Source organism: Ambystoma mexicanum, chromosome 9 (genome assembly GCF_040938575.1).
Source record: "Ambystoma mexicanum isolate Mex_15411 chromosome 9, UKY_AmexF1_1, whole genome shotgun sequence".
In the NCBI taxonomy this organism is placed as follows: domain Eukaryota; kingdom Metazoa; phylum Chordata; class Amphibia; order Caudata; family Ambystomatidae; genus Ambystoma; species Ambystoma mexicanum.
In genome coordinates this window covers 636,327,877-636,354,639 of record NC_090931.1, presented here as the reverse complement: position 1 = coordinate 636,354,639, position 26,763 = coordinate 636,327,877, and the positions used below count along the sequence as shown (strand labels likewise).

The 26,763-nt window shown below is 43.5% G+C and overlaps 1 protein-coding gene across 1 annotated transcript in view; it reads left to right on the top strand.

Moving 5' to 3' along the window:
* The window catches only part of FOXN1 (forkhead box N1), an 848,919-nt gene that overhangs the window by 8,482 nt on the left and 813,674 nt on the right, over positions 1-26,763 (top strand). Inside the window, exon 2 of the mRNA XM_069615340.1 lies at positions 18,397-18,548. Within this exon, the coding sequence (XP_069471441.1) occupies positions 18,530-18,548 (19 nt within the window). The 5' untranslated portion in view covers positions 18,397-18,529. The remainder of the gene's footprint in view (positions 1-18,396; positions 18,549-26,763) is intronic.

Genomic DNA, 26,763 nt, shown 5'->3' with positions numbered 1-26,763 from the left:
CAAACAATAAAATGCCCCCCAAGGTACTCAAACAACTATTCTGGAACTTTGTCTTAGTTCAAGATTTGACCTTCAGCCACTAGCACACAAAACAATACATGGGTGAGTGCTTACAGACAAACCTACATGTAGCCTTAGATTGCGGGTCAAATGCCTTATGAATGTTGTCCCGTGATTCAAGAGAGAGAGAAGAAATATGTCAGAAAAAATATGCATACATCCCACAATATACTCTGACCCAGAGTTTCATAGCAGGGGTTCCTGCTCAATGCAAGAAATCCAAAGCCTGTGGAGATCAGCACTTTGAACACTGTGGATAGCCTTGATCCCTATGTATTGCACCAGAATGTTTGCACCTGCTCAGAAGCAGCACAGGCGATAGGGATCAATTGTAATGACAGCCACCATCCACCCGGATTCACCACATGAAGCAGGGCCATACGAGGGAACCCGAGGTCCACCCGGATTTTCGAGCCTGTCACCACTCAAAGGGCATGACCCGAAAGTAGGCTCTTTTTTGATGGATTCTGCTAAAACATTAGAATGAGGGACAAAGAATTGCATCCAGATAGTACCTCCCAGTCGTGGAGATACACGCATTTTCTGCCCAAAGAAGTATATATAGGAGAAAAAACTATTTGCTTAGGGAATTTTTCTGCCATTTGTGGAGAGAAATATATATGCCAGTACAATCAAAAGTAACAAATTCGCTCTGCTACCTAAATTATTGTCACATTTGAATGAATTAAAACGAATTTCTGACTGCAAAAACAGTTGTCTGAAATGTAATTGGTTAATTGCAGTCATTCATCTGCTCTTTATCGAAATTCTTGTTACTCTGAGTGACTTAAAACTCCTAAATGCTGCCTGCAAAAGCACCTCTCTGGAGGGTAATGGGCTAAATTGTGAATATCAAGCAGCTTCTGGTATAATAAAAACGTCTTAGTTTCGGAACAATACCGCATCCCAACACACATTCCTAAATTAAAGTACTTAGCTTGTCTTTATAGACCCTTGGATAACATAGGCAGTCAACACTTTAGGGCATTTAGGAAATGTTGGGCATCTGGCAAATGTCAAAGCAGCAAACCTTGGGTGGCACTTCTGGACGTTTAGAAGTGCCAGGAAAGCATTAACATACACAGACGAGAGAGAATCTTATATTAGGTTCTCATTTGTAAAATAAATAGCCATCCACTTATCAGAGTACTCTTGGGAAAGCTGCATAACTGCCTCGAAAGTTCTTGCTGTTTTACCACTTTATATTATGCAGTGTTTGTGCTAATTCGGGATTTAGCAATTGTCCTCAGCATAACCATTTCCTTCTCAACACTCTATCCCCCATTTCCCCGCCTGACAGACATTTTAACTTATGCCCTGCTTTATTCTTTACTAGTGGAAAAGCCTGCGCACACAGGCTAATGTGCATAAAGGAAGACACGTTCAGAGTGTAAATATGTTATGTGGTGTATTTTCACATAATTTATGTTAATAGAAACAAAACATGTTTGTAAAGGATCTTGCTCCTTTTCCATGGAGGAGTAGTAACCTCAAACAAAATCTCTCAGAATCTGTTGAAAGTTCAACATAGTACATACCGCCAATTGTTGTATCTGCTCCTCATTGTCTTGGATTCCACTTACGGGTTTTGGACTCAAATACATAATGTTGGGGGGTGTCAGAGTAATACAATTCACGTGCAGCATGATTCCTTTCATGCAACTTGAAGTATGCTGTTAAAGTGGTAGCCCTTACTTGGGCTTTTTTTGCAGCTAATTGTATGTTATCATTGTTGAAATACACATTTTTGTTGTTGGAAAACACATTGAAATACATTTTTTTGTTGAAATACATATTTTGTTCGCCTGGAGGATGAACTTGAAGTCTTCTTATTGTATACATAAGGCAACAGCTCCCTCTAGCGGTGCTAACAGGAAAAGGAGTTGCATGACGGCTTCGGACAAACATACATCGGGCCTTTTATTGTATAGTATGGTTGTAGGTTCACTCTTCTTTTTTTTTTAAAGAACATTGTGCTGCCAGTAAGAGACACAACACCCCCGTAGGGGTCAACCGCCCCCTCTTTCCGGCAAATTACTCAGACATGTATGTAGTAAAACATACACTCAATAACTGGAGATATGAAGAAAAAGACTCAGAGGCAATAAAGGCACTACATATACATTTGGGTTAGATAAGGCTGCAACCTTCTTAATTCGTAAGCGGGCCAAACGATGGGGGAAAATCACTTACTTGTTTGTACCTGTTACCACGTTGGTGGCTACTTTCAATGGTCAGTCGGAGGCTTTATCCAGGTGGAGAGAGTTGCTTCACCCTCGACCTGTCGGTCCCATCCTTGTGGCCTTCCAGCTGCCAGCCCCAACAATGTGTGTTGACAAGAGCTAAATGTCTGCCACTCTGCAGCAAAACACACGTGGTAGTGTCCTGCCAGGCTCTGCCATGTGGACAAGTACAGTCCAAATGGGCTGGATGAGTTGGTGTAACCAGACATTGGTCAGAGGCCTTTGCCCTGAGCAACTCCCAGAACTAACCTATGACAGGGAAAGCCCCTGCTTGTTGTTGTACCCCACCCCATTGCCGTATTGGTGCCCACTATGCTACTGAGGTATCAGTCTGATTCCTTCTTATTTGATACGAGTTGGCCCTCTTGGCTGAGTAACTTATTTTCTCTTCTGGGGCAAAAATGTGAGGATGTACTTGTCTTATGCCCTGATGGCTCTTTAGCATTAATTCCTGCTGTTCGCTACAGCCTTGGCAGGGAAGAAAGCCTCCCACCCAAAAGAAAACACAGGATGGGAAAAAGTGGAGGGAAAACCCCTAAGGGCCGCTGTGATAATTGGCAAGGTAAGGATAAACAGTGTCCGACTGGGGATTCCCTGCATGTATTACTATCACTAGGGCACACTTAGCGGCAGAAGCAGTCTGACTTTCATCGTCCAAGCTTCAGGATCACCTCTTTAGGCTGATATACCTTTGCTGCCAGCTCTGACACAGCACCCATTCTGGAAGAGTGAGTGTTGTATTATTTTACATGAAGCCCAGCCTGTCTAAAAGCACCTCACGAGGGTGCTGAACTGGTATTCACTGAGCAGTGATCCACCCCAGAGAATTAGAAGACTCCCTATTCCAACTCCTCTTAACTGAAGGTAATTGCTGTCCACTCCCACTGGACAGCATAGCTTCATCTTCGGTTCATAGTGATAATATCGAATTCAAAAATCTCGAAAACCAAAATCTCGAATACAAAAGGCCGAAAAATAAAATATCGAATTTTTTTTTCAATGTGTTTTTTTTTAAATGGGGGGGTTCCCCCCCCCCAACCCCCCTTTTTTTCATTTTTTTTATTTTACCCCTTTTTTTTACTTACCTGACCCCAAAAACATATATAAATAAATAAATAAAAAATTCGATATTTTTTTTTTCGATATTTTTTTTTTCGGTCTTTTTGTATTCGATATTTTGTTTTCGAGATTTTGACTGACTACCTTCATCTTCATCTCTGCTGTGTCCATGCCCATCGGGCCGACTGGTCTGTCTTAGATCTCAGAAGCTTAAACCCTATTCAGTCCTGTTCCACCCATCATTCCTCCCATTGCACAACCTTACTGGTGATTGCATTGTATTGTATTAGTCATTTATATAAGGCCTTATCCCATTTGTATGGCCTCAACGCGCTTTGTGGTAGGTACGCCCTCAAGGAACGAAGTCCAAGTATGGGGAAAGTTCTCAGTGGACAATTAATATGCGTGTGTGCATTTGGCCAAGATTAGGACTTAGGGGGCTGGCTAGGCTCCAGTAAGCAACCTGAGGGGTCAGGCAAGTGGATGATTGCTGAGAGAGGTCACAACAGAGCGCTAGTGCCAGAGACTCGATATGTTCCAGCTAGACCGAAATTTGTCATAGTTGTCACTGTATTCTAATGGCAGAGGTGTTGAGAAAAGTCTGGGGTTTCAGTGAGGAAAAAAAAGGTTATGCGACCAGCTAGACAAAATTTCTCATAGTCATAGCTGCATTCTAAAGTGCATGGATGAATAGCCGTGCCTGCGGCAGATGTCCACCGAAGGGGTTCGTTTATATATACCCTGAGCTCAGAAGGAGCTTATCTTTGATGTTGCTGTGTCCAATCTTCGTATTTTATTCTGGGCATTATGGACAGGCTATCTACGGGTCAAACCAAGTGCAATCTGCTGGATGTCCTAGAACATCTTCTAGGTGGGACAGAGAGAGTACCTGAAACTAGGATAAGAGACTGCAAGAGACTGGTTACCTTTATAGACTTACTACATGTTTTCAGGGTTCACCATACGTTAACCAACTGAACATTTCAAAATCAGGACATGAAATGGCACAGACCTTGGGCAAGCCCTTATCATAATACAAATGACGTTCCAAGCTGGTAAAATAGCTCAGCGGGTTGAGCGCTTGCTGCTGCAATCTGAGTGTAATCTGCAGGTCGCAGGTTCAAATCCCGGCAAGGCCAACTCAGCCTTTCATCCTTCCAAGGTCGATAAATGAGTACCAATTTCGGTTGGGTGATATTGTATGTAAATATGTGCTCTTTAAAGCTCTTTGGATTAAGGCACTATATAAATAACACATTATTATCACTATGTAAAAAACCTAGCAACCTGCAGCTGGTCTGGATGCACAGACCAGAGCATGAATGCTGACTGATGTCCATCTTTGCTGGGATTGAACCCAAACCCAACAGTTCTGCCCATCTGCACTGCCTGGTCGAATACGATATGCACCACCAAACAATCATCCTTATTTAAATGATTGTTCACGGTCTCCCCCTCTAAGAAAGATAAGTGACAAATCAACCTGAACTCCCCTCCTCTTTTTTCGGAACCAACCCCGAAAAGGACTCTTTACAATTAGCAAAGGAAGGGGCTGTGAAATGATCCATGACCCCACCTAGCTGCATGTTCTTCTCCGTCATCTGCCACAGCCCTGCTAGGTGCACCCTTGTTGACTTGAGAATGGTTGCCCACTTTTTTTGCCTGCGGCCCTTCAAAGGATTGCTAAAATCCCTCTGCCAATCCCTTCAGCAGAAACGTTGCTATTCGTCCATCATGGCAAGCCTCCATAATCTCGCTTGGTCTGAATAAATACTGTTCAAGGTAACTGTAGTCCAGTTTGAGAAGGGCATGCAAAGCTGGATTATGCAGATTCACTTCCAGAAGAGTCCAGCATCAGCCCAAGAGGAATATAAATTCCCACAGCACCATTACCATCCCCATACAGCCCGTAGCAGGCCTCAAGAACTTCCAGGCAGCCCGGTCCAGGGTCCTTGCTCCCAGAGGAGAAACAGATAAAAATTCACACTCATTTAAGACTGCCCATAATTATTCCCATCTTTTCTGTGTATAGTACATAGCCGTTTTGGCCTAGCATATACGTAGAAGAGTGTGTGCTCTCCTGTTCCTTTGAGCAATGCTTTAACACAACTAGGCTGTGCAAAAAAACCTTAAAGTCTGCCTAAGGTGACAGCCAGCCTCTGCATAATGTAAGAGTGCAGAAGAAGGATACTGACACAAAGGTCGCATGGTGGTTGGCACAAACATTTACTCTTTTTGAAAAGAAAGAGAAAGGCCTACCTGTCCATATTTCTAGGAGGGGGTTTCCTTGCCTCAATTAAAGACTAAAAAGGATATGTCAGAATGTCTGTTTAACTTAAAGGTCCACTGTCCTGTTTCAAAATCCCTAGTTCTGTCTCTCCCAATTATAACTAAAATAGATAAGGCTAAATTGTTTGTGGCCCAGGAGCATGGATCCCTTCTCCTGGGTTTGTGATCGCAGTTCACTTCAGGAGTCTCAATAGTTCTCAACAGGGGGAATGACTCACTTCCACTTGTTAGCGTATTCTCAACAAAGCAAAGTTCAAACAATGTTCACCAGAGCGAATGACCCCCTTCCCCTGATTGAAAGTGTCCTCCAACAAAAGAAACAAGTCTAACAACCCTTCTCCTCTTGGGCAACTGATGTGTCAGGGGCAATTGCTCCATACTCCTGATTGAAAGGTTCTTTTAACACTTTGCAGCCAAAGGCCAGGGGCAATGACTCCCTTCCCCTGGCTGGAAGCTTGTTCTTACTTCCGCCACTAGATATCAGGAGGATGACTCCCTCTTCCAGATGCTTCTCATTACAACATGTCAATCACACTAGACCCAGGGGGACTATCTCCCTTCCCCTGGATACACCAGTGTCTCCCCTGTACAAAACCATATAAAAGTTCCAACTGTGGTTGGGTCCCATACCCAGGTTCTTCTTCTTTGACTCGGCAAACCTGGTACACTAACCTGCCACAAGGAAGATGACTTGTATCTTTGTCTGGACTTGGGTCCTCGAACCGGGTTTCTCTTCACAGACTCAACCTACAGAGGGTGAGTAGATTAGTTAGTGCGCTCTTCGCCCTTTTTTTTTATTTTTGAGTTGTTAGTTGCTTATCTTTGTGGGGGCCAGTAGCTGCACGGCTACATAGAGAATGGTTTCCACCAACCATAGGTGTGCACAGTAGGTGTGTAGTTGCAAGTTTGGTGTTCAATGTAAGCCTGTGTGCTTGGTTTATCAATTCTATTAGGGTTGCCTATTTAATAAATTAGTGTAAACTTGTCGATTATTCACAGTATTTTGTAGTTTATTCAGATTTCCAATACGAATTCATATAAAAGTTTCAATCATACGTGTTGATATAGTGGTGCCAACAAACTCCGCTAGGAGGCACGTGCATGCGTTTCGCCCTTACTCTGGCTTTTTCAATATTCACATTCATATTGGATAAACATTTCTCTCTATGTTTTTGATAGTTTATGATGCTGAGTAGACCAGTGTGTAAAGCAGCTACAGCGCAGGAGGAACAAGACGTGTAGCAGGAAGGCAACCGCAACCACGTAAATAAAGTATTTCCAGGATAAGAAGTCAAACCAAACCAAGTAGCAGAGAAACCTGGATACCACGAAACGTAAAAAGCAATGAGCAATTGCCAAATTCTTTAACCCGTGATCGAGACAGCCTTATCTTACTTATTAGAACCACAGGACATTTGTCTACTCAGCATCATAAACTATCAAAAACATAGAGAGAAAGGTTTATCCAATATGAATGTGATTTAGATAAGGCGGACAGTATGTAAAAAGACGTATGTTAGAAATTAACATATAACTGTTGTATGAACTGCTTTACTTGTGCCTTGAAAAAGCCAGAGTAAGGGCAACATGCATGTACGTGCCTCCTAGCGGAGTTTGTTGGCACCACTATATCAACACGTAAGATTGGAACTTTTATTTGAAAATGTATTGGAAATCTGAATAAACTACAAAATACTGCGAATAACCAACAAGTTTACACAAATTTATTGAATAGGCAACCCTAAAAGAATTGATAAACCAAGCGCACAGGCTTACATAGAACACCATACTTGGCTCATTAACCTGCCAAGTACTGCCATGAGGAAGATGACACATTATTCTTTTGGTTAGGGTTACTGCGACTAGTCTCTCTTATTCCTTTTGGGTATGGGTCCTTGACCCTTCCCTGGTGGTCAGTGAGATTCCCCCATCTATTGACACGAAGAACAGGAGCTTTCAGGTAGGTCTGACGCACATGAGAGCCAATCTGGGTGTCCTAATCATTAGGCAAAGGGAGACTCTTAAACGCCTGCCTCCCATCTAATGCCAAGTCCTCTCCGGGTCTCTTGTACATCCCTTTACCTTCATAGGGATGCCAATACGCCACCGGGGCTTCCAGGAACAAGAGGTTGCCTCTCTGCTGCTTCCGGCTTCTTTCTGCATCTGTGACTACCATATGGCTTCCCACTGTGCGGCACGGCTTCTCAGCGGTTCTCGCTGCATCCGCAAAGGCAGCGCGGTCTCCCTCTTTGCAGCTTGGCTTCGTTGAGTTTCTCTCTGCGTCTCCCCAGTCAGCGCGGTACTTCCTTGCAAGGTTCAGCTTCCTTCTGGCTTTCGGGACGCCTCCTCTGGCGCGAAGAAAGGCTGAAGTGGCTGCGCAGCATCCTCTATGCTCCTCCTTCTCTGGTCCCGCAAGCGGCTTCAAAACTCCTGCGCCTGTGAGTTTCCACAGCTGCTGCCTGTCTCGTCTGGAGTCGACAGGTATCTTTGTCCCTCTTTGATTTTCATGCAATGTAGCCGGTTCCGATTCAGCTCATTGTATAAGTCCTTCAACTCTTTTGTTGTTTTGTTCCTGATACTGACGCGGGACACTTCGTACCAGTACTTTTATGGCACTTGATCTTCATATTAACTACACTTTTCTTCATCATAGTACTTTCAGTTCCATATTGTTCTCCACCTGATAAGAGTACATAGGTTTACTCTCTACAAAAGAGGTTATTCGAGGAAAGAGTAGTTAGAGTGTTTCCGGGCGTGTACTGATGTTACAAGGGCTGCACCCTAGAAGATCGTCCTTTTCCCTAGAGGGGGGAGTCCCTCCCCATGAGATCCTCCTGCATTATACCACCCCCAGGAGGACTCTCGAGTAGTGTCCTCAATTCCTTGGCCTCATAGGACCCTCCCCACCCCAGGGAGAAGTGACGACATCTAGTTATTCATCACAATACATGCCTTATAATGGTCAGTTGCTTTCCTAGAGTGTTGTCCTTAATGTGAATGTATCCCTTGACCTAGCAAGATTTCCATGCATTATTTTACAACCTTTCCTCTACTTGAATGCGCTAATTTGCATTCCAGTGGCTTATTCACCAATTAATTACATATAAGGGCAACACTCATCCCACCCGAGCCATATAAGTCTGCCATGGCTCAGGGTAGGGGAGATCCTCTAGCAAACTATCTTTTTGTGTCCCATAGCACCCATTCTTCATACATCTTATTCCTGGCTGTGATTTCTCAACCAGAAAGCTCGGCTCTACCAGAACTTCCTTCAGCTTTTAGCATGAAGGGGACCCCATACAATTATCTGCTTAGCAGGCCCCACAATACCCAAGCACTCTTGAGCACATTTCAAGGCCATCATGCATCCGCTACGTGACTTTATGTAATATCATCACTGCACTAGTAATGGCTTTATAGGGCAGTTAGTCTGAGTCCAGAGGACCTTGTTTGCACAGTTGATCGGAGGTGATAATCTCCTCAGGAGACCATTCCCCAGTAAACAAGGTGTGCCCTCGGGAGTCACGACTATCACCAGATGTCTTAGTCGGTGTCGCCCAATTTTTATTTCCAGATCTGCAGTCCCTTCGACAGAAATATAATTCCTGTCAAAATGTTGGGAGTTGTTGGGGAATTGGTCTGAGGGGAATTTGGTGGCCCTCTCCCCGTCCTGAGTTTAGTTGGTCAAATGCCCTTTTGGACAGGAGGGTGGCTTGGGATCCAGTATCCACCAGAGCTGATAATCCGCACTTACCCTGCACCTTGACCGGTGCATAAAATATCGGCCTTCTTTCTCCTCCAAGGTGGAAAGAAAGTGTGAGTTATTTGACAGCCCGGTGGCCATTTCCTTTATATTGAACTCTAACACTGTGCTATCTTGGGCAATTTTCTGTGTCTGAGTTTGGGAATCTGCAAATAAATCTTTACAAATCACAATGGGAGTGGTTTGGGAATCCTCCTTTTCCCCAGCTACTTGGCTGTCCACCTTTACCTGGTGACAGTTCTCAGAACCTGTTTGTAGAAAGAACACCCTCTGTGTTTTATTTCTGTCTGGCTCGCCCTATCGGGGTTAAAGTGTTTCTTGTTCTGGGTGGATCTCCATACTTACCCTGTCCCACTCAGTGTCTTTTGATACCCATTTTTCTATGAGAGGGATCCCCCTGTTTTTGAAACAGAAGGTCTGTGCACCTGAATCCTCCAGGGTTTCTTCTCTTTCAAAGGGGATAATCTGGAGTTCCTACACAAAGTGGTTTCTTCTTTGCCCTCTCCTACTTACCCTTTGCTCTTTGGATTCTAACGTTTCGGGTGTAGAAGAGACGCTTTCAGGCTGAGAGGCTTTTAGGGATTCTGTTTGGGTGAGAAAGGAAGCTTCCTTTAGGGCATGGCATCTCCCCTCCACCTAGGCCCCCTCCTCAGGAACCTGTGGTTTGTCAGACATTTCCTTCAGTCCTTTCCCCCTGGGGCATCAGACCCTAGTGTTGGGGTGTCCTAGGAGCCGGGTTAGGTTGAGGGCTCAACTGAGCCCTCAGCATGCACCCCACATCATCAGTCAACTGCTGCACTTGTCGTTCCAGCTGGGTACCTTTTTCTGGTGCGTTGTACAGAGGCCACTGTTAATACCTCTGCTGCCCCCTAAAAGAGTGACTGTCCCTTCTGGAGGAGTAGCTTGGGTATTGGAAATGTTCCCCATTATTTTCAGTCCTAATTCTTCCTTCTCCTGGGTTCATGGATGTACTGTTGTAGAAACGAGGGGAAGGAGGATAATTAGTTTGGAAATTCTGATTTGGAGGGTACCTGTTGAAAAAATGCAATTTGGGAGGTGGAGTATTGATTCTCTCCTGTGGGAAATTTGGAGGGAAGTTTCCCGGGCAGAATTTATCTGATTTCCCCCACTCCTTTGTGCCAGAGGAGTGTACACATACCCCAGGATTGGTCTAGTACCCTTGTACCGGGAACTTACATAGGTGGGTCAGAGGGGTCATTATTCTGAAGTACTGCCTGTCTACCATTCGATTGAACCGGGGTGGAGGGTCTCCTCTGCCTTTCATTCTGCTTGTTAGCAGGAGGGGTTTTTTTAGGGCTCCCTGTCTCCAAGCCAAAGGAAGGGCAGTTTTACAGGACTGCCATTCGATTGAACCGGGGTGGAGGGTCCCCTCTGCCTTTCATTCTGCTTGTTAGCAGGAGGGGTATTTTTAGGGCTCCCTGTCTCCAGGCCAACGGAAGGGCAGTTTTTACCTCTGGTGCCTTCGCAGTGGCAGGCGTGGTAGATGGTTTGGTCGTTTTGGGGTTACTCTTATTCTCAGTGGGTTTCTGAATCTCATAAATCCTTGTGGCTTGCTCTATGACCCAATCCATTGTCCTGTGCTCATGGAAGTCATGTGCCAATTGAGTCATTGGGCCTCATTACACGGAAGGCCGTAAGGGTTTACCGGTACCGGTAAGGGCACCGGTGCTGGTAAACCCTTACCGCCTTACTACGAGGTCCCTTTGCGAGTCCTCCCTTAACGCCTTAACAGGCGTTAAGTACGGGACCCGCAAAGGGACCTTGGTGCTAATTACGGTACCGCAATTTGCGGTACCGTAATTAGCACCTTCACCATTAACATGGAGCCCTATGAGGCTGACTGGCAATGGTGAAGGGGCAATGGTGGATGGCGGAATTAGCGCCCCCACACACCTTGGAATATGGCGCTAATTCCTTCATCCACCAAGGCGGACCCGGTAAGGTACCGGCGGCAGCCATGGCGCTAATAGCGCCATGGCTTACCGCCTTGCGAAGCACATGGAAATAAGTGGTTACAAATTCCCTACTGTTTACATTCACTCGCATGGAAGTCTGCGCAAATGTATGTTTTAATTCCTAAACAAACTCTCTAGGCACCTGATCTTCCCCACACTGCAGGTTAAAAGAAGCCTTATGGGCCTCTTGTGGGTTCCTGTGGGTGGAAAAGTGTTTCAAAATAGTCGCCTTCTAGGTCGTCCATCTTGAATGACTTTGATCCTCCAGTCCAGCAAAGTAACTTGAGTATTCTGGGGAAAATGTTAATTTTACAAATTCAATACAATTTATGTAATTATTATTCTCAAATGATGTCATCATTTGTTCAAAAAGTTCTAAGTGCTCCCATACCGAATACTTTGCATTCTTGTGATATGGGGTAGAAACCTCTTTATGGCTTTGATTTGCCTGATTGTTTTACAAAACCCTTTCTTTGTTTGGCTGTCTTTTTGCGCATTTGCACTTGAGTCCCTTCTCCATATGACTTAGAGTTGCTCTTGGAACTCCATTTCCTGTCCTCTAGGTGCTCTCTATCTCTATGAGATCTGTAAGATCTCCCAGAATCACAGTGCCTGGATTCTTCTCTCCTGGACTGCTGTGCACTCTGAGGGTCATATCCCCTGTAATCACCTTTTGGGGCAGAATGGTATTCAGTCTCTTCCTCAGATGGACTTAAGAGTGTAATCTCCCTCCTTCCAGGTAAGCTGGGAACCCCCCCTTCCCGCACCTTAATGTAGGGAGTTTTTGAGAATGCCCTTCTTAGGATGACATTTTGTTTCCTGTCTCTCAGCAAAGCAGGCTAGATGGTCTTTTTGTGGTTTCATTTTCTGAAAATCCAACTCCCTGATCCTTTCATCGTAAGAATCTTCCTGATCAGAAATATTCCCAATATATTTGGTCTCCCAGGACACACTGTTCCGACCAACTTCCCTTCTGTTTGATTGAAATGAATACTCATTTATATCAGACAAATACTGGCCTTCTGGGTTAGTTTGCCTAAGCCTAGAGAAGCACAGCTGCCACGTTTCCCTTTTCTTGGTAAGTGGTAGACATATGGTCTGTTCCAGTTTGCACATGGGAGATTGCGGATAGTTGGGCCAAGGTACCTACTTAGAGGGGCATCTCTTTTTCATCAGAAGGTTCCATATACTGATTGGTCAGGGTACCTCATAGCCTTTTTGTATTTTTGTATTTAATTCATGAATCTTTCGCTTTTGTCTCTTTTAGTCCTACTTTCTTGGATACATTCAGAGAGTTTACTTTTTAATTCCGACACCAAAGCCTGGCTAGCATAAAGCACACTGCCCTGGGCCACTAGTCAGTCTTTTATTTTCTGTGCTTCATCCTGAAGTGCCTCATATTCTTTCAGAGAAGTTTGTGTGATATGCGCATATTCTGCGTGCTTTTCTTTTAAGATGTTAATTTCCTGTTCCTCAGCGTTTTGGCAATGCACTGTCGGTACTGAGTCATTTTTTGCTTGCCTCAACCGCTCTGAAAGTTGTGCATGTTGTTCCTTCATTTTGGTCAGTTCTTGAGAACCCGACTGATACTTTCCTACTCATATCTTCAACTGATTTACCTCCTGGTTCAAGAGATATTTTTCCTTCATCAGTTGCCTATTTAGCTTTTTCAAACTGCCTATGTCTTGGTGCATCTGATCAAATTTGCCTTGGGAATCAATCCATTTTATAATCAGCTGTCTTTTAACAGCTTTCAGTTCATTTATGGTTTGTTTAAAAGCTACAATTTCATCTAACAACATCCTACTGTAAGCAGTTTGAACATTTGTCTTTGCTCAGAGTGTGCTCACATCCTCTATACATTGCCTATGTGCATCATGCTGTGCTGAGAGTTGCATTCCCAGTTCAGCGCTGGACTGCAAATGGGTTTCTATCTCATCTTTGAGTTGTTGAATGCACCCTTCATATTTTAGCTCTGTAATTTGACTGTTATGTAATTGTTCTTCTAATTTCTGTAATGATTTATTGGTCTCTTCTAGGTCCCCAATTTTATCCAGCAACCTGGCTTCTTTATTATGCCATCGCTCTTCAGCTAACTCCAAATGAAAGTATAAATAAGCTGTGAGCTGTGTCATTTGAATCTGCTCTTCCTTAATAATTTGGGCCATGTAGACATTTTCTAACTTTTTGTGTAACAGATCCCTATCCAGCCAAATATCAGTGGTTACCACTGCAACTTTCTGAATAATTCTGGCGTACCAGGTGCCAGCATCCATCTCTGCCCATTCACCCCAAATTAACAACTTTAAGAGGAGATGCTGTCTGGCCTGTTCCATTTCTACAGCACTCATGCTTAAAAGTGACTTTTTCTTACAAATTTGCCAACACTTTCTACTGCAACACAATCCTATCTTTTGCAGTCAGTAAATGTCTACAATTTCTAAATTAAATATCTGGTCAAATCAGATTACTTTTGGATTACTTTGGGTACTTTTATTCCTCAATAAACCCTTTAAAATGCAAGAAGAAATTGGAAGAAATTTGATCTCTGCTTCTCTTGGGAGGTGAGAAAGGGATTCTGCTGAGTCTTAGTGACCAATGCAAGAGATTTGGCAGCCTGTGTACTGCCTTTGTTACTCTTTAGCTTCTAGAATGTTAAGTTGAACAAGTCAAACCAATTGTATGGAAAGTCCAGAATCTTCTCCTTTGCTTCGTGGTAGAATTTGGTTGTGCTCATGTATGCTTGGTGCCACGCATCCACCCGGATTACCCTAACTCTGTCAGCCATGTCTTTGTGGTCAAAGGCAGACTGCATGAGATCTTGCACTACCTGGTGCATTTCTGCTAACCCGGCAGAGAAGAATTCATTCTTGTCTTGGTGCAGGAATTGCTAAAATTCGATTAGCTCTTACCAGAGCATTTGGTTTGAGCTGCTAGCTGGACGTCTTCATTCATCTGTCTCAGGTGGAGGGGTGTGTTCTGATAAACTCTTTTGCCCACACCTTTGACTGTTAAAATGGATTTCTAAACTCTGGCCTGGTGAACAGATGTTTAGGAGGCCACCCTTGTTAGATGAACAGTGGAGCACCTCTGGGAAGATAGCCAGACCAATTCACTGTAGCTTGGAGAGCAGTCAAGGCTACATTTCAGGAGGAGTGAGGGTGACAAGGGGTCTTCAATGAGCACACACAGTGAACCACCAAGAATAACAATTAGACACTAGTATACGAAAATATACTGTTTATTATAGGGCCAATAAAAACACAAATGAATATATAAATGCAATAGTAAAACACCACACAAGCAACACTCTGTAATATATATACATTCACTGAATTCAGTGCGAGAAAGTTAATAACTCCACCAATACCTGCAAAGGAAAAGTATGAATAATTATATAGCACCAACAGTCTTCAGAGATGGCAACCCTAACTTTATGAGCCCAGCCCTAAAATGAATGGAGCCTTATGCTCAATGTTCAATGTGCACATAAAAGCGCACAGTCATGCATAAAGTTCTCAAAGTACTTTTTAAGGAGAAGGAAAAAGTTATGGGAAGAATTCTGAAGCAGTGAAACAGATTCCAAGAGTCAGGTGAGGATCTGCTAAAATGAACAAAGCTGTTCCCGGCTTTCTGAGGGCTTTAGGGAGTCAATACTACCCAGGCCAAAAGGGAAGGCGAAAATAACCTTTAATGAGTAAATGCGTTTGGAGGAACAAAAGGACACCTGTAAGTTACTTTACTACTCACTGCCCTTAGCTTGGTTTGTGTCCAGATTTGGCAGTTCTAGAAGTGGTTATCGGAGGTACGATTCCCTACCCTCGGTTCGGCTTCCAGATGCACAGGCGCTGTGGATGCAAATACAGGTCTGGTATAGGACAGGAGCGGTAACTCTTGATTCGGATGAAGAACGAAGAAAACACTGATACAGCAGGTCTCAGGACACTGGAAGGAACATGGAAATACCACCTTCAGTGACCATCTTTGTCGCACAGTGACGCAGGGGCACCCAATTCTTGTGGTATGACCCAGCCTCCTATCTTGCACCCCATAGGTGCTGGGATTCCTCAAAGTCTCAGGTTGAAACTCAAAATGGTGATGTTCCTGCGTGGCAACCAATGATTGAGCTGGACAGTTCACTGGATGCCCCAGGGACACTTCTGAACAAGCTCACTTGCAGGGTTACCAGGCGATGTCGAGAGTGATTTGTCCCACCACTCCAAGCGTTCAAAGCACCTTCACAGGTCTTCTGAGATCAAGCACAAAGCTTGGCTCCACCGGGACAACAACGGGATTCGGGTGCCAGCCCTCTTCAGTGTGTCTCAGGATCATCCTTTGTTCTGCTCGGCACCTCAGGATACTTTGTTTCTTCTGCAGGTTGACTTTGACCTGTTGCTGATCTGCTGGAATGAATGCAGGATCGCCCTCTCTTGTCCACAATCAGGTGAGTGCTCACACTCAGCCCACCAATGGCAAGATCTGCTCCATGCATGCAAACCAGCAGTGGTCCAATCACCAGACAGTTCCAGCCCACTTCCTGAGTGCCTACACATGTGACCCGCAGTTTCCCATGAAAGATGAAAGAAGCAGCTTTTGCGGGCAACTGCATGCGCAACAAGGAAATCCTGGCCCTGGAAGGGCAGAGGGAAGGCCAAGGGACAAAATGGCCAAAGAAATAGACACTAGGCACCGTCTGGAGCCAGATGCAGCAAACACGGTAAGACTCAGTAAAAAGTCATACAAATGAATGAAAAAGCTACTGCTGCCACCAGCCTGTTCCAAGGCACATTGTACAATCACCAGAAATTCCTTAGAGGATGTCTGGGGGCCATAAAAACAATAGCCCATTGTGGTACTGCAAGGTACTTTGCACAGTGATAAAATGTTAACAAGTGGCAAAACAGTCGAAAGACTAAGAGAAACACGTTTCTCAGTACTGACAGCCTGAAGGACGTGTCTGTTTCACATAACAATGAGCTAAAGCGTAGTGGAGTGCAGCTGAAGGCTGTTCTCCACTGCAAAAGGACATGTTAGCATACCGAAACCAATGCAAAAAGTTTGGGGGGTTCCATAGACCATGGAGGAAAAGGTGATTCAAGAGAAATCTTTTCTAACACTGACACAACTACTGAGGAGAGAGTCTGGGGACGTGAAGCCAGATACACCATCTTGGATGGCAAAGGCCTGTGTTTGGCTTTTGCCATAGTTTCTGTCCTTCTGCCACTACATCTCTTTGCTTAAGGAACCCTGTAAACTCGTGGCTCCTAGTAGCCAGCACTACTGACAGAACCCCCAGTTCCCTCGACAGAGTCTTCGAGATGGTATGTCCAGGAACTTTAGAAGACCTCTGACCCTCTCGTGGTTGGTTCCAGCTGATGAGAGAAGCTCTTCTCTGGGCTCTTAGCAACATCATCCATATCCGCTTGGTAAACTGGAGCTGTTGGTGGGGGCGGGGTCGTTCGAACAGTGAGCCGGAGAGAACAGCAGGGTGAGTGCAGCCTGCACCGGAGGTGCTGACATTGGAGGTAAGGCACCAAGAAAGACGACAGCAAAAGTTGAGGTTGGATTAGCTGTCGAGCCTTGCAGAGACTAGGCTCTGATTGGGCGCCATACCTCGGCAGTGGAGGCTGAAATAGCATTTCTCAGATGATTTCCCTTTCATTGCTAAGGACTGCGTAATTGCTTAAAACATTGTCAAAAAGCAGTCTTCCGCTGGGGGCTGAGACAGCTGAGGCCTGAGACGGCTGAGGGCCTGAAGGAGCTACAAAGGCACTCAAACCTTTGAAGCCACCTATGCCAGAAGCAATGAAGGGCCTCTTGTGAGCCACCGGTCTGTGGGAGGCAGGGAAATCCTCATCAGTGCTGACCATTGAACCAATGGAGAGGAGGGGTCTCTTCTCAGAGGGACACCAAACTCCCCTCCAAGTCTGGCACCAGAAGGTCCAGGTGCTCCAAAGTTTCCAGAGACATCGATGGAGTAAATGCAGAGTATTCTGCTCTTTTACAAGCATATCATAGCTTGTGGAGCATAGGAAATCGTGGACGTATATTCCCACACTTTTGTAGCAGTTGGACAGCCAAGCATGTCAAAAGTATGAAGCTGAAGCTTCCAGCCCAGTTGCTTCTTTTAGGATTCTTATCCGGTCAGACTTTGACCTCTACTTCCATAGATGTCTACACTAATACTCATGATCTACTGTGCTTTACTTTGTTCAGGCAGCTGGAGGTATTTCTATTTTCTTTGCCAGCTACTTTTTTCTCATGCATGCCAGTTGCGTTGGAGCCGTCTATATTGTTTTCCAGCATTATTGGGTTGTATGTTTCCAGAAGATTGGATTACTATCTGTTGGATCTGTTAACCTTGCAAGTGTCAAGGTTGTTATCTATGACACATTGCCTAATCTGAGTAGTGTTGGTTGATGACTCATAGAGGGGACTGTGATGAGAAAGATGGAATGCCTTAAATACTTACAGGCAATCTTAATTTCACTGAGTGCTACTCTTCCACATCACAGGGTGTGTTGCCTCCCTCCTGCTTTCTTTGTCTTTGGGCAATATTGGTACTGTCTGCTTACATTGAACAGGCCCTCTCATACATTCCTTAGGCTAGTGGAAGATGATTGAACAGTAATAACATTTTGAAGGAGAAGTGGGGTTGTCTGTGTCTCAGATACATCCTTGTGAAGTGAGGATTGTGTCAGGGAATAAGTGGACACGATGTAATTAAGAGTTCCAGTAAGAAATCAAGGCATTAGTTGTATTGTTACAGAACAACAGTGTCCAAGATTGCAGGACTTCATCAACCCAGCAGTCCAGAATATAGGAGTTCCGGTGCGCCTTAGCGTCTGAAAATATTGCTTGCCACAATTTTTACCCAACTCAGTCTTGTGATGAACACTACCATAACAGTACACAGTGTGTACCTTTCTAAAATCAGTGGAGCAGTGGTGAGTAAGGGATAACTAACACACATTCACAGTGTTTGTATCTCTATCTGTCCTTACAGGGAGCAATACAGGAAGGATTCTGCAGAGCACAAACTATGGCAGGATGGATTGAGGAGAACATTCCCTGTAAGATGGTATTGAGACCCATGGCCTCCAAGCAAAAGCACAATCTGTCCCCATGAAAAGAGTGACATGGTCAACTCACAGACAGGTAAGATGCATGGCATTCATGGCATGGCATTCATGGCATTCATTACCTCAAAGGAAAATGTTTCCTCATTGATTCAGCCTGAGACAATAAACATTGACACATAAGGTAGAGCGTTCAAGAACATTTATCCCGTGTTCTGGCAAAAACCATACACTTTCAACTCTGGGAAACACTTATATCACTCACTGCGCTATAGTGAGGGACTTGCCCGAGACCCTGCAGTGTAATGTCTATAGTACAGTATACTGAGAATCTACAGTGACATACACTTTCTTGAGTCAGCACTGCAATAAGAAGTACAGTGCCCTGAGAATATGCAGTGCGCCCTGCAACGTGCAATACGCTGAGACTTGGCCCTGAGATGTGCGAGATACACTCTATTTATTGCATGTAGTCCAATGTGTGAGGTGGAATCCCCAAATTGTGTAGCATTTGTTTCTTGTTTAACCCCCTGCAGCAGTATGAGTAAGAAGTCTCTGGCTTGCTTATTGGTCAAATCTAAAAGAGTAAGTAACAGCAGATTTGGTTTTGTTGGGATACTTGATATAATGATTCAGTGCTACATAACATAACAGGTAGAGCAAACGTTCACCACCAGAGGGGCATCTTGGTGCTATTGACAGATAACAGATGTTTATTGTTACCCAACGTAGTGATACTCATTTTATCTACCTCGGAAGGATGAAGGGCTGAGTGGACCTGCCAGGTTTTGAACCTGTGACCATCTTGTCAAACATAGTCCCCTGTAGTCGATGCATTAGTCCACTGTGCCACAGACCCGGCTAACTAGAAAGACTACATCTCCATAGACGGGTCATAGTATATTATCCGCTTAGACCTTGCTGTCAAGTTCGTTTCTATTTGTAATGGATCCAGGTGCTTTCTTCACTTGGCAATTGTTAAGTCCTATCACCAATAGAATCACCAATAGATTATGGTCTCTCATTTGGTAGTGATGAGTCCTACTGTTAATTGAACATGGTCACATAATTGTTGGGTGATAGTCCAATCATCAAACGGTTCTGATCACTCCTTCGTTGGCCTTGAGTCCAATTCATTAATGGACCCTGGTCACATTGTGGTTTCTATGGCATGATGCATCCTGTTCACGTGATGGATCTCTTTGAGCCCTTTTTATGACAGACACCTGAGCATACCATAGATCGGGTTGAGTCCCATCCCCAATAGGTTATGATCATAATGTAAACATGTTTGAGTGCTAGCATGAAGGCTCCATGTCACATCATGACTGTCTTTGAGCCCTACCACTGATGAAGCCTAGTCAAATCCTGGATGTCTGAGTCCTGGCAATAAGGAATCCTGATCACATCATGGATCTTGATGACAGCAGGATTGGTGTTTCACCCTTTCTTATTAAACATTGGTCACATAAAGGCGGGGTGATTCCTATCACAAGCAGATCACTTTATTGCTAATGGTTTCGGGTAACATCATATTAGCGTTTGTTTTTTTACCAATGGATACTATTCATAACATGGTTTTCTGACAGACATTTTAAAAATGACATGATAGTTGGTTTTGAGTCCTTCGGTTAATGGATTCTGGCCACCTCATAACTTGGGTTGAGTCCTAGTATCCTAGATCATAGTCACATTAATGTTTTCTTTAAGCCTTCTCAGTAATGAATCATTTACTGTTTGAGACCTATCCACAGTATATCATAGTTACATCATGAATGTCTTTAAACCCTATCATTAATGGACCTTGGTTGCGTTCCTATTATCAATGGGTGTTTGTCGATGAGTTATTACACATTGGTGGTTGCAGTGCTAAAATGAACTTGCTACAGATGGTTCATGTGACTTCCTAGTCTGTATAAATAGAAAACAAAATGTTGTGTTCATCATAGCCATTTCCTATGAATGGTAAACATACACATTACTTGTTATGTTATGTTATGTTATGTTAAAGGATATTTATACCGTGCACTGTCACCACAGGTGTGGTCCCCTGGCGCTCTAGCGGATCTGAAAAGCAAGAGGGTAGGGTAAATTAGTAGGACGGAGTGGGAGAAAAAGCAAGAGAGCTGTGATGTGCTGTTGGCAGCTTTAGTTCTGTTTACAGCGTTCGCCGAGATTAGGTGTGTTTTTCGGTTGGTAGCCTTCATGTGCTGTTGTGCGAGGCTATGTGTGGTTTGATTTGCTGTTGCGGTGTAGTGAAGTGTGTGCGCTTTGTTGTGCTTTAGAGGTATGGTTGGGTTTAGTTCTGAGTTTGAGAGGTATAGGGGGTGAGATGTTTTATTAGTAGGGTTAGTTAGTGGCATCATTATCTAAATGGGACGCATAAGGAAACTTACAATTCCATCTAGATGTGACGCAAGCTAATATTCACAAATCTGTCTAGATGTGCTGCAGACTAATCTTCACAGTTCTGTCTATATGTGACACAAGCTAATATTCACCAGTTCTATCTGATGTGATGCAAGCTAATATTCACAATTTTGTCTGGATGTGACGCAAGCTAATATTCACACTTCTGTCTGGATGTGACGCAAACTAATATTCACAATTCTGTCTGGATGTGACACAAACTAATAGTCACAATTCTGTCTGGATGTGACGCAAGCTAATACAGTTCTATCTAGATGTGACACATGGTACTCTTCACAGTTCTGTCTAGATGGGACACAAGCTAATCTTCACAGTATGTCTAGATGAGGTGCAAGCTAATATTCACAGTTATGTCTGGATGTCGCAAGAGCTAGTATTCACAATTCTGTCTAGATGTGACACAGGCTAATCACAGTTCTGTCTAGATGTGATGCAAGCTAATATTCACGATTCTTTCTGGATGTGACACAAGCTAATATTCACAATTCTGTCAGGATGTGACACAAGCTAATATTCACAATTTTGTCTGGATGTGACACAAACTAATAGTCATAGTTCTGTCTGGATGTGATGCAAGCTAATGTTCACATGTGACACAAGCTAATCTTCACAATTCTGTCTGGATGTGACGCAAACTAATATTCACAATTCTGTCTGGATGTGACACAAACTAATAGTCACAATTCTCTCTGGATGTGACGCAAGCTAATAGAGTTCTATCTAGATGTGACACATGGTATTCTTCACAGTTCTGTCTAGATGGGACAAAAGCTAATCTTCACAGTATGTCTAGATGAGGTGCAAGCTAATATTCACAGTTCTGTCTGGATGTCACACAAGCTAGCATTCACAATTCTGCCTAGATGTGACACAGGCTAATCTTCTCAGTTCTGTCTAGATTTGATGCAAGCTAATATTCACAATTCTTTCTGGATGTGACACAAACTAATATTCACAATTCTGTCTGGATGTGACGCAAACTAATAGTCACAGTTCTATTTGGATGTGATGCAAGCTAATGTTCACATGTGACACCAGCTAATCTTCACAGTTCTATCTGGATGTGATGCAAACTAATATTCACAATTCTGTCTGGATGTGACACAAACTAATAGTCACAGTTCTGTTTGGATGTGATGCAAGCTAATCTTCACATGTGACACAAGCTAATCTTCACAGTTTGGTCTGGATGTGACGCAAGCTAATGCTCAGTTCTCTCTAGATGTGACGCAAGCTAATCTTCACAGTATTGTATAGATGAGGCGCAAGCTAATATTCACAATTCTGTCTAGATGTGACACAGGCTAATCTTCACAGTTCTGTCTAGATGTGACACAAGCTAATATTCACAATTCGGTCTGGATGTGTTGCAAGCTAATATTCACAATTCTGTCTGGGTGTGACACAAACTAATATTCACAATTCTGTGTGGATTTGACGCAAGCTAAACTCACAGTTCTGTGTAGATGTGACACAGGCTAATCTTCACAGGTCTATCTAGATGTGACGCATGCTAATCTTCGCAGTATTGTCTAGATGAGGCACAAGCTAAAAACCACAATTTTGTCTGGATGTGATGCAAGCTAATATTCACAATTCTGTCTAGATGTGACAGAGCGTAATATACAGAAATCTGTCTAGATGTGACGCAGGCTAATCTTCACAGTTTTGCCTAGATGTGATGCAGACTAATCTTCACAGTTCTGTCTATATGTGACACAAGCTAATATTCATAGTTCTGTCTGATGTGATGCAAGCTAATATTCACAATTCTGTCTGGATGTGACGCAAGCTAATATTCACAATTTTGTCTGGATGTGACACAAGCTAATATTCAGAATTCTGTCTGGATGTGACGCAAGCTAATACAGTTCTATCTAGATGTGACACATGGCACTCTTCACAGTTCTGTCTAGATGGGACACAAGCTAATCTTCAAAGTATTGTCTAGATGTGACGCAAACTAATATTCGCAATTCTGTCTGGATGTGACACAAACTAATAGTCACAGTTCTGTCTGGATGTGATGCAAGCTAATCTTCACATGAGACACAATCTAATCTTCACAGTTCGGTCTGGATGTGACACATGCTAATACTCAGTTCTGTCTAGATGTGAGGCAAGCTAATCTTCACAGTATTGTATAGATGAGGCGCAAGCTAATATTCACAATTCTGTCTAGATGTGACACAGGCTAATCTTCACAGTTCTGTCTAGATGTGACACAAGCTAATATTCACAATTCTGTCTGGATGTGTTGCAATCTAATATTCACAATTCTGTCTGGGTGTGACGCAAACTAATATTCACAATTCTGTGTGGATGTGACGCAAGCTAAACTCACAGTTCTGTGTAGATGTGACACAGGCTAATCATCACAGTTCTATCTAGATGTGACGCAAGCTAATCTTCACAGTATTGTCTAGATGAGGTGCAAGCTAAAAGCCACAATTTTGTCTGGATGTGATGCAAGCTAATATTCACAATTCTGTCTAGATGTGACACAGTGTAATATACACAAATCTGTCTAGATGTGACGCAGGCTAATCTTCACAGTTCTGTCTAGATGTGACACAAGCTAATATTCACACTTCTGTCTGATGTGATGCAAGCTAATATTCACAATTCCGTCTGGATGTGACGCAAGCTAATATTCACAATTTTGTCTGGATGTGACACAAGCTAATATTCACAATTCTGTCTGGATGTGATGCAAACTAAAATTCACAATTCTGTCTGGATGTGATGCAAGCTAATACAGTTCTATCTAGATGTGACACATGGTACTCTTCACAGTTCTATCTAGATGGGACACAAGCTAATCTTCAAGGTATTGTCTAGATGAGGTGCAAGCTAATATTCACAGTTCTGTCTGGATGTCACACAACCTAGTATTCACAATTCTGTCTAGATGTGATACAGGCTAATCTTCTCAGTTCTGTCTAGATGTGATGCAAGCTAATATTCACAATTCTTTCTGGATGTGACACAAACTAATATTCACAATTCTGTCGGGATGTGATGCAAGCTAATATTCACAATTCTGTCTGGATGTGACACAAACTAATAGTCACAGTTCTGTCTGGATGTGATGCAAGCTAATGTTCACATGTGACACAAGCTAATCTTCACAGTTCTGTCTGGATGTGATGCAAACTAATATTCACAATTCTGTCTGGATGTGACACAAACTAATATTCACAATTCTGTCGGGATGTGATGCAAGCTAATATTCACAATTCTGTCTGGATGTGACACAAACTAATAGTCACAGTTCTGTCTGGATGTGATGCAAGCTAATGTTCACATGTGACACAAGCTAATCTTCACAGTTCTGTCTGGATGTGATGCAAGCCAATCTTCACATGTGATGCAAGCTAATCTTCACATGTGACACAAGCTAATCTTCACAGTTCGGTCTGGATGTGACGCAAGCTAATACTCAGTTCTGTCTAGATGTGGCGCAAGCTAATCTTCACAATTCTGTCTGGATGTGTTGCAAGCTAATATTCACAATTCTGTCTGGGTGTGACGCAAACTAATATTCACAATTCTGTGTGGATGCGACGCAAGCTAATACTCAGTTCTGTCTAGATGTGACGCAAGCTAATCTTCACAGTATTGTATAGATGAGGCACAAGGTAATATTCACAATTCTGTCTAGATGTGACACAGGCTAATCTTCACAGTTCTGTCTAGATGTGACACAAGCTAATATTCACAATTCTGTCTGGATGAGACATAAACTAATATTCACAATTCTGTCTGGATGTGATGCAAGCTAATATTCACAATTCTGTCTGGGTGTGACGCAAACTAATATTCACAATTCTGTGTGGATGCGACGCAAGCTAATGTTCACAATTATGTCTGGATGTGATGCAAGCTAATATTCACAATTGTGTGTTGATCTGATGCAAGCTAGTGTTCACAATTCTGTCGGGATGTGACGCAAGCTAATATTCTCAATTGTGTCTGGATCTGATGCAAGCTAGTGTTCACAATTCTGTCTGGATGTGACGCAAGGTAATATTCACAATTCTGTTTATATGTGACACAGGCTAATCTTTACAGTTCTGTCTAGATGTGACGCAAGTTAATCCTCCCAATTCTGTCTAGATGTGATGCAGGCTAATAGTCATGATTCTGTCTGGATGTGACACAATGTTAATCTTCAAGGTTCTGTCTAGATGTTACACAAGTTAATATTGACAATTATATCTAGATGTGACACAAGCTAATATTGACAATTCTACCCCATCCATAACTGCCCAAAGTGTAAACTGTGGCTGACTAACCTAATTGGCTTGATGCATCTCATGGTAACCTTACACAATGAGGCTAGAATCAAAAACACTACCTTATACAAGTTGGGTAAATGCACACTATGGCTGATAAACTACAAGTAGGCTAAGTGCGTGTGGAGTAGGGTATTGGGTAATGAGATGGGTGGGGTAGTTAATGGAGTACAGTAATGGCTGATATGGCTGACTAACACAATCAGGCTAGATGAGAGATAAGATTGCTATACAATCTGTCGTCTGGATGCATCAGAAAACCAGCTAATAGAGACAATGATAGGATTAGATTGGGTTGGCCGGTTTAGTGGGGCGCAGTAATGGCTACACCCCCTGCCTGAACCGCATTTACCTTACCAGTAGCTGCAGATTGACGGCTGCAGATCTCACAGGCTAGCACGGCCAACACGGTCTGGAGCTGCTTCTGCAGGAGCTGCCCATTTCCTCAGGGCCCTTCACCGGGGGTGGCTGCAATGGGCAGGGAGCTACCTGGGGAATGTGGTAATAAAGGACAATAGGCCAATCAGGGGTGGAGGGAGGGCTGGGAGGCGGGCGGGTACAGGGAATGCAAAACAGGAAAGGGTGGTGGAGGGGAGGCATGGGAAGGGTCTGGGTAATTTGCCATTTTAAAGTGAATTTTGGGCAAAACTTATTTTAAAGGCCAAATATAAGCAGCCTTGGTCAGGAGAGGTGCTATGGCTTCCCAGACAGGTGTAGCCAGTCACGGGCACAGGAGGGGGGGTGGAGGGAGGAGGGCAGGGAAGGAGTTGCAATCAAGGAAAAAGAAAGCAGAGGGTGTAAAGAGTACAAGAGAGCAAGAAAAATGCATGGGAAATGTGAGAAAAAAGGCAAGAAAACAGCAAAAAAGCAGGAAACAGGCCTCAGTGGACGAAAGGCCACAGAGGGCCAGAGAGGAGGAAAGAGCATGAGAGTGCAAGAGAAATTCATTAGAAAGGCATGGGAAGGGAAAGAGAAAAGGCAAGAAAAAAGAATGAAACAGGCCTAAGTGGAGGAAGGGGCACAGAGAATGAAAAAGTGGGCCTTACCTTGCCAAGCCAGGATACGGGATCTGAAAGAGCGTCCTGGCCTTGGTCGGGAGAGGTGCTTTGGCATCCCAGACAGGTGCAGCCAATCACTGGCAGGAGAGGGGGTGGAGGGAGGGAGGAGGGCAGGGGAATGGTCGCCATGTGGGAAAAAGAAAGCAGGGAGGGGTAAAGAGTATGAGAGTGCGAGAAAAATGCATGGGAACGGTGAGAAACCAGGCAACAGGCCTCAGTGGAGGATGGATTCAAGAGGCAAGAGGGGGTGGTCACACGGATTGATAAACAATTTAAATAGAATGCAATTGACTCAGGTCAGTGAAAGGGAGGATAGGCTCAGTCAGACATAGAAATATATAATCATATTTTATTAATATCAAAAGTTACAATAGACTAAAAATAGTTCAATAGAATTAAAATAGTTCAATAGAATAAAAATAGTTCACACAATAACATCGTAAAATGTATGTGAGCATACAAATGTGTAAAAAACAGACCTTAAATACACTGCTAGGCGTAAATTATG